Source organism: Cynara cardunculus, unplaced genomic scaffold (genome assembly GCF_001531365.2).
Source record: "Cynara cardunculus var. scolymus isolate 2C unplaced genomic scaffold, CcrdV1 Un_Scaffold_920, whole genome shotgun sequence".
Taxonomy (NCBI): Eukaryota; Viridiplantae; Streptophyta; class Magnoliopsida; order Asterales; family Asteraceae; genus Cynara; species Cynara cardunculus.
Genome location: NW_020200648.1, coordinates 155,274 through 163,050, shown reverse-complemented (window position 1 = coordinate 163,050; position 7,777 = coordinate 155,274). Strand labels below are relative to the sequence as shown.

The following is a 7,777-nucleotide window of genomic DNA, read 5'->3' as shown; positions in this document are numbered from 1 at the left end:
GGCGTTTTCTTGACGTTCTGTTGCCTCATATTATGTCTCACATCTGACACCTCCTGATACCGACCCATCATCCCATAGACATTAGACATCAACACATAGCYCCYRCAATGCTCAGGTTCAAGATCARTCACTTYTCTTGCAGCAATTTTAGCAAGATTTGCATCACCATGGAGATGACATGCCGCCAAGAATGCCCGCCAAACCACTGAGTTGGTCTTGATGGGCATTTCCGATAGCAAGCCATAGGCTTGCTCAAGGAGCCCAGCTCGGCCAAGCATGTCAATTACACAAGTATAATGTTCGACCGTTGGTACTATATTGTATCTTGATTGCATCTGGCTAAGAAATTCTTGCCCTTCTTTCACTAGACCTCCATGGTTGCAGGCCGATAGAACACCAACGAATGTCACCTCATCGGGCATCAAATTTGCATCACACATTTTGCAAAATACGTTCAGTGCCTCGTGGCCAAACCCATGCATTGCGTAACCCATGATCATGATGTTCCATGAAGCCGAATCTTTGATGATCATGTGGTCGAAAACCAATTGAGCTTCTCGCATGCTTCCACATTTGTCGTACATGTCCATAACAGCATTGTTGATGTATGTATCATCACCATCTTTCCCTAATCCCTTTGTAATCATGTACCCATGAATCTCCTTGCCATGCCTCAATGCCGCTAAATGGGAACATGCTGGGAGAATAGTGGTGACAGTGACTATATCCGGACGAAGAACTCCATCACGCAACATTCGATGAAAAAGCTTTAAAGTTCCCTCATGATCACCATATTGTTGATGAACACCAATGATCGAATTCCATGAATATATATCCTTAATTGGCATTAGTTCAAAGATATCCAAAGCATCGGGAAAGGACTTGCATTTTCCATACATGTCGATTAACGCATTACAAACTGCAATGCCTGAAAAGTACCCCAATTTTGTCACAAGTCCATGGACAGCCATTCCGTTGTGAAGGTCCTCTTTCAAGGTAAGCACCGATAATATGCCGGTCATAGTGAATCTGCTTGGCACATTCTCTTCTGCACGTAGCCTCTGTAGGCACTCCAAGGCGTTATGGAATTCCCCAATTTGTGCATAGCCGTTAATCATGGCATTCCATAAGACAACATCTCGGTCAGGCATTTTATTGAACACTTTCTGCGCATCCGCCATCAACCCAGATTTCAGATACCCATGAACTATAGCACTACCAACAAACAAATCATGATCTACACCAGATTTAAGAACCAACCCATGAACAATCTTGAACCCCTCAACATCCCCACAACCAGAAAATGCCTTAACCACACAAGGGAAGGTGAATTTGTCCATCATAACACCGGACATGCGCATTTTCTCATAGACCCGTAATGCGAGGTTTGGCATGTCATTGAAGATGAACCCAGCAATGATTGCGTTGTAAATGAAAATGTTGAGTTCACAGTTTGAGGGGGAGGAACTAAAAACCAAAAAGGCGTCGGAGATGGCGTTGCACTTGGAGTACATGTTGATGAGGCTGGTGATGGAGATTGGGGAGGTAAGGAAGCCATTAATGAGCATGTAAGTATGGAGTTTCTTGCCTTGTTGTAAGTTGGTGTTACGTGCAGATGATTGAAGGATTGTTATGCATGATTTGAGGTTTGGGAGAGAAGAGAAATTGCGAAAGAAATGGGATTTGTTGATCATGATGATCCTTTTGTACATTAAAAAATCTGTAGACAACTTTGTTCTCTGTGACTGAGCTCAATCGCATATACAGTCTTTTTGGTATACCGTTTTTTATGTTTCCGGCTCAGGGCTTACGCCTCGCCTAATCGAGAAGGAAAACGTCTTGAATCCCGATTCCATCTTTTAAAACCTTGGCTACACCTAAGATTTTTGGGTTGTCTTTTGATCCAAAAATTTATAGGTAATCTACACCTGTACTTCCAAACAATAACACATCAATACGAAAACAAGATTATCACACGCTTATCAGATTGCATCATCTAATATCATTTGTTTATTGAAAAAATATGACAGAGCCGCATATCTATCACATCGCAATAGAGTATCACATATATATATGACAAGATCGAATATGTTGATACATAATATCACAAGAGCGAATAAGAAATCTGAAACCGTGAATATCACAAGATCGAATATGCAGATACAGATAACGATGGAGACGTAAGGTTTGACGTGATCAAATTTCAATATAAAATTATGGGATAAAACAATATGAAAATTAAAATAATATCTAATTACATTATTACCTTTATTGATTTATTTTTATTTATTATAGTCTAAATAATTTGTTGAAAAGCTTAGAGGCCCAAAACTGTCGGATAAAAAATCAAGGGCCTAAATGGATATGACATACTTTTAAATAAAAACGGAAGTAATATTATTTAAGTAAGGCTTAATTAGATTGGAAGGCAAAATGAAAAAAAAAAATTCATTACTTTTTCATTGTTTAAAATTTCATATTTTTCTTTTTTCTCTCTCACCAAACATAACTCCTTCCCATTTTCATCTTCTCGTATTCTCTCTCTCTCTCTCTCTGCGGAATTGTTTCTTTTTCTTTTTTCGACAAATGATGTGGTTCTTTCTCTTCTCCGTTGATGCATTTTCTTCCTCTTTTTTCATGGTTGTCGTTTATTCCTCTTCCCCATGGTTGTTCTCTCTCCCTCTCTCTGTCTCTCTCAAATGGAGATGAATCCTAAAATTATTGAGAATAGAAGGCTCAAATGGAGAAGAAGACGCAGGAGCAGTGACGTTAGTTAGGATGGAGGCCGGAGAAGAAGCAGAAATTAGAGTAAAAATTGAAGAAAGATTAATTAGTTCAATGCATCGTATACAGAGGATTGAAACTGACCGAAATTGAAGAAACTAACCCAAAATCCAATTTAAATCGATCAACAAGAACAGCAAAAAGCAAAAGAAAACCCTAATATACAAATTGAAGAAATCAAAATAAGAGAGAGATGTATTTGCTTGTTTAAACGTGCGGAATTCAGAGAAGGAGAATCAAAACATTTTATCTCAATTAAGATAGAAATTGAAGAAGAGATTTGCATCTAAACCTCCGATTCCAGGTAGACGAATAAACAATTTGGACTTAACCCATAACAGTGAAATACATACATATAGATACACACAGAGATATCACATAGAGCATAACACAATAGTAGCAGAAGGTAGATGATACCTTGATATGAGAAGCAAGGTAGGAGGAGGATGATACCCGATTGCTTCAGTGAAGAAGAAGATCGCCTACGAATCAACAGACTTCTGTATGCTGGAACGACTTCTGTATGCTGGAACGAATCAACAGACTTCTGTATGCTGGAACGACTTCTAAATGCTCAAAGTGGATTTTCAGTTTTGGCCCATTGGGCCTATCCAGAAACATATGGCCCAATATTATGTATGTGGGCCTAAACTTATATTAATTTTGTACCAATGATTTTATGTTTTATTTTTATTTAAAATATGTTTTAGATACTTATATTAACTATCTTTTATCCATTTGATTTGGTTGTGTTCATTGGTCTACTAACTTCTTGAAATTTGTTATCGGTGAAACTTATTTATATATTTGACAAAGAATTAAACTGAATATTTCAAAACCATATGTATTGGTATTGGTGACGGTGGCTTGTGAAGATGATGATTGTTGAGGATGTGAGTATGATGGATAATGGTGATGGTGGAGGCGGCTAGTTATGGAAGAGGTGGTTGTGGACTTATGGCTGGTGTAATGGAGGTAGAGGCAGTGGTGGACGACAATGATTGTTGATGATGTGAAGATGGTGGACATTAGGGATGGTGGAGGTTGTTTTAGAAATAATGGTGGTGGAGGTAAAGGCGGTGGTGGCTAGTGGATAATGATGCTTGTGGAGGAAGTGAAGATCGTGGACAATGGTGGTGGTGGTGGTGGTGGTGGCGGTTGACATTGATGCAAGAGGTAGTCGTGGCCTATATGGTGGTAATGGTAGCCAATGGTGTTGGTAACTGGTGGTAGTGTTGGCGGTAGGGGTGACAATGGGTCAGGTTGGGTTGAGTTCGTATTCAACCCATTTATTAAACAGGTTGAAAATTTCAACATAACCCAACCCATTTAATTAAATGGGTTGTGATTTTTCAATCCAACCCAACCTGTTACCTAAATGGGCTGACAACGGGTTGACATGTTTACGATTTTCTTAACCCAATCTTTTAATAAATGGATTGAACCTGGGTTGACCCATATATTTTTAAAATATCATTGAAATGGTACTGTTGACTAAACTGTGAGATTTGAATGTATGTTGAATATTAATAATGTTACTTATCGATGCATAAGAATTGAGTGTTAAAACATAAAACTTACTGTTGAGATTTAAGTGTGTGTGTGTGTGTGTGTGTGTGTGTTCGACGAGAGGCTGGACATAGATGTCTGATGGAGACTCGAAGAACCTGTTGAGTCACTAATGTTGGACGCCTGGACGGAGAGCAAACTGAGAGGGAGACAATTAGAAAAATGTTGGACGGAGAGAGAGCTGAGAGGAAGAAAAACGTTGCACGGAGAGAGAGCCAAGATCGAGAGGGCGAGAGGCGGACAACAGACTTGAAGATTTGGATTGCACTTTGGAGGTGATAATGGAGTAAAAGGTTTTCTTAGAGTTTCATGATGATTAAGAGTAATGGAAACGATTGAAATTTGGACTTTCACTCATGACGGTAGGATTTTTATTTAAGAATAAAACTCTAATAGATATAATATTAAGAATAAAATAAAATTATATAATATTTAAATGAGTTGAAAACAGATTGAAAATGAGTTGAAAATAGGTTGTAAACAGGTCGAAAAATCCAACCCAACCCAACCCATTTATTTAAATGGGTTGGGTGGGTTGACCCATTTATTTAAATGGGTTGAAAATCTCAACCGAACCTGTTAATTCTGGGTTGGGTCTTTGCCACCCCTAGTTGACAGCATTGGGCAGTGGTAGCTGATGGCCAACAATGGTTATAAAGGTGGTAGAAGAGACTGTTGTAGTGAAGGAAGAGGTGGGCAACGATGCATGTCGGTGGCCACTGGCGGTGGTAGTGGCGGCGATGGAGGTAGTGCCCATTAAAACAGATATCATGTTAGAGTTATATCAAATGAAAGTAGATCGGTAATTGTTTAGTTTATTTATTATACTTTTCGCATTTTGTTTCATATATACCGGTGGGACAAAAAAATGGAACAAGAAAAATGGTTTTTTTGTCCCACCATGCCCTACCATCACCCAGTCATTGTCCCTGTTTCATGTTGTGCCAAATATAAAACAGTGAGTTTTTATCTTGTCCAATGTCATGCCAAACATGGAACAATGAGTTTTATCTTGTCCTGTCTTGTCTAGTCCCTTGCACCAAACACAACCCAAATGATACAAGAGTTATTTTATAATTATTGTGTTACCGGTATGGTAGGACAAATAATAGTGAGGGTTTGCTTTATGTCACATGTTTTTCTTTGTAAAAGTTAATATTTACCGTCTTAAAAACAAATGTCTATATCTCTATTTATACTATCTGCAATGATGACACAAAATCTTATATTATATACTAAACTAGTGTCTCACATCACGCGTTGTTAAAATTATTGAAGTTAGCTTAAATGAATCGTTGATCACATTTATATATTAAATTAATAAAAATCAATATTACCTTTGATATATGAATCCACTCACATCATTTTGATTATCCATATATTTTATACGAATTTTATAAAACAACATGTTAATCCTGAATACGGTGCAAACAGTCACGAAAACACATTGTTTCGAACCACTTAGAGTCATAACTGGCTTTTCGACCCTTCATAAAAGTTGTAGTATACAGTAAGGGTGCGTTTGGTTTGCGGGAATGTTTTTGAGGGATTTGGATTCCCTTGAGGGATTTGGATTCCATGGGATTTGGATTGGATTGGATTTGAAATTCATTCCTCTGTTTGGTTTGTAGGATTTGGTTTCTAATACTTCGAATAATTTTTTTAACCTAATCTGTGTTCATGAGATTTCAACCTAATCTGTCAAAATTGAAGGATTTAACCTGATATGTGTTCATGTATATTCAACCTAATCTGTCAAAATTGAAGGATTTAACCTAATCTGTGTTCATGTGTATTCAACCTAATCTGTCAAAATTGAAGGATTTAACCTAATATGTGTTCATAGTTTAGAGAGAAATCCAAAAGGGGAAAATGATTTACCTGTTGACAGGCGACAGAGACGAAGGCGACTGTTGACGAAGGCCGACGAAGACGAAGGGCCACGGCGGTGGCAACGGAAACGAAGGGCGACGGCGACGGTGAGCAACGGAGACGAAGGCGACGGCGGTGGCAACGGAGACGAAGGGCGACGGCGACGGTGGCAACGGAGACGAAGGGCGACGGCGGTGGCAACGGAGACAGAGGAGACGGCGATGAGAAGGAGACGGCGATGAGAAGGAGACGGCGATGAGAAGGATTGAAGCGATGAGAAGGATTGAAGCGATGAGAGGGAGACAGCGATGAAATCCACRGGAATGGATTTCAAATCCCGTGTAAGGGCGAAGGATTCTCAAATCCAGTGTTGGTGGGATTTCAAATGAATCCCGGGATTTGAAATCCGACCATTTCTACAAACCAAACGTAGGATTGGAATGAATTTCAAATCCAAATCCCTCTAAATCCCTCAAACCAAACGCGCCCTAAGGGTTTTCTAACTGCAAAATAAGAGTTTATTCTGACTTACAGTTTGTGAGTTATACACTGTCAAAAAATACAAATAAAAAATACATATTATTATATTCAAGTCTCATGCATATATAAATATATATATATATATATATATATATATACACACACACTGTATTATAAAACAATTGACAAAAACTCTTAAAACTCACTTTTTATGCCTAAAGTATATTAATGCATATTATTTAAAACTGAAGATTACAAGTATATTGTGCGTAAATACAACTTATTAAAACTTCATATCTGAATTTGTGTAACAAACTGCAGATAACCATAATCAAATACAGGATAAACATATTATTTTAAATATAAAATATATAAAATATAATTAGAATAATCATTGAGTTCTAATAGAATACTTAATTATTATCTTTATGAAATGTTATATTATTAAACCAAGAATAAATTATTTTCTTATTAAACTTAAATTAAATTATAATAAAAAATAAAAACTTTTAAATAGTTGATTTGATATTAACATTGATATATATTTTTTCAAATTTTTTATGATATCTTCACATTTATATTTTATTCAAAAATAAAATTATTAATGTTTTCTTAAAAACACATAAAATCGTATTATAACATCGACAGAGACAAATAATAAAATAAAACATTAAAATTGAAATGTGTCTCGCTGTATTCCGCGAGTACTCTTATAGTATATCTATACTATATTATAAAATTTTTGACAAAAATCGAATTCAAAAATCGAACTTTGATAAGTTGTACATTTGCATAATTTACTTGTAATCTTTAATTTTAAGTAAACATTGGTTTTATGTGGTTTTGAGAAGATGATAATATTTTTGTTTTTGAATAAAATATAAATTTAAAATGAAAAAAATATCAATATTATTATTAAATTAATCTTTTTAAAAGTTCTTGTGTTTTGGTGTAATTTTCTTAATTAAATTATGTTAGTTATCAATGATTATCATAATTATATTTTAGATTTTTTATATTTAAAATGAGATATTTATCCAATATTTGATTATGTTTATCTGCAGTTAGTTAG

General features: G+C 36.2%; 2 protein-coding genes across 2 annotated transcripts in view; one reads left to right on the top strand and one right to left on the bottom strand.

Annotated features, from left to right (window-relative positions):
- Window positions 1–8: 8 nt before the first annotated feature.
- Window positions 9–3,296, bottom strand: LOC112502091 (pentatricopeptide repeat-containing protein At3g14730-like; the record flags this gene model as incomplete). Its single annotated transcript, XM_025105916.1, has 2 exons — window positions 3,202–3,296; window positions 9–1,928 (listed from the first exon to the last, which is right to left on the bottom strand). A coding segment is annotated over exon 2 (1,704 nt), but the record flags the coding sequence as incomplete, so codon positions are not given.
- Window positions 3,297–4,990: 1,694 nt separating this feature from the next.
- Window positions 4,991–7,777, top strand: part of LOC112502098 (phosphoinositide phosphatase SAC2-like) — a 12,990-nt gene continuing 10,203 nt past the window's right edge. The window contains exons 1-2 of the mRNA XM_025105923.1: window positions 4,991–5,099; window positions 6,175–6,385. Coding sequence (XP_024961691.1) covers window positions 4,991–5,099; window positions 6,175–6,385 — 320 coding nt within the window. The remainder of the gene's footprint in view (window positions 5,100–6,174; window positions 6,386–7,777) is intronic.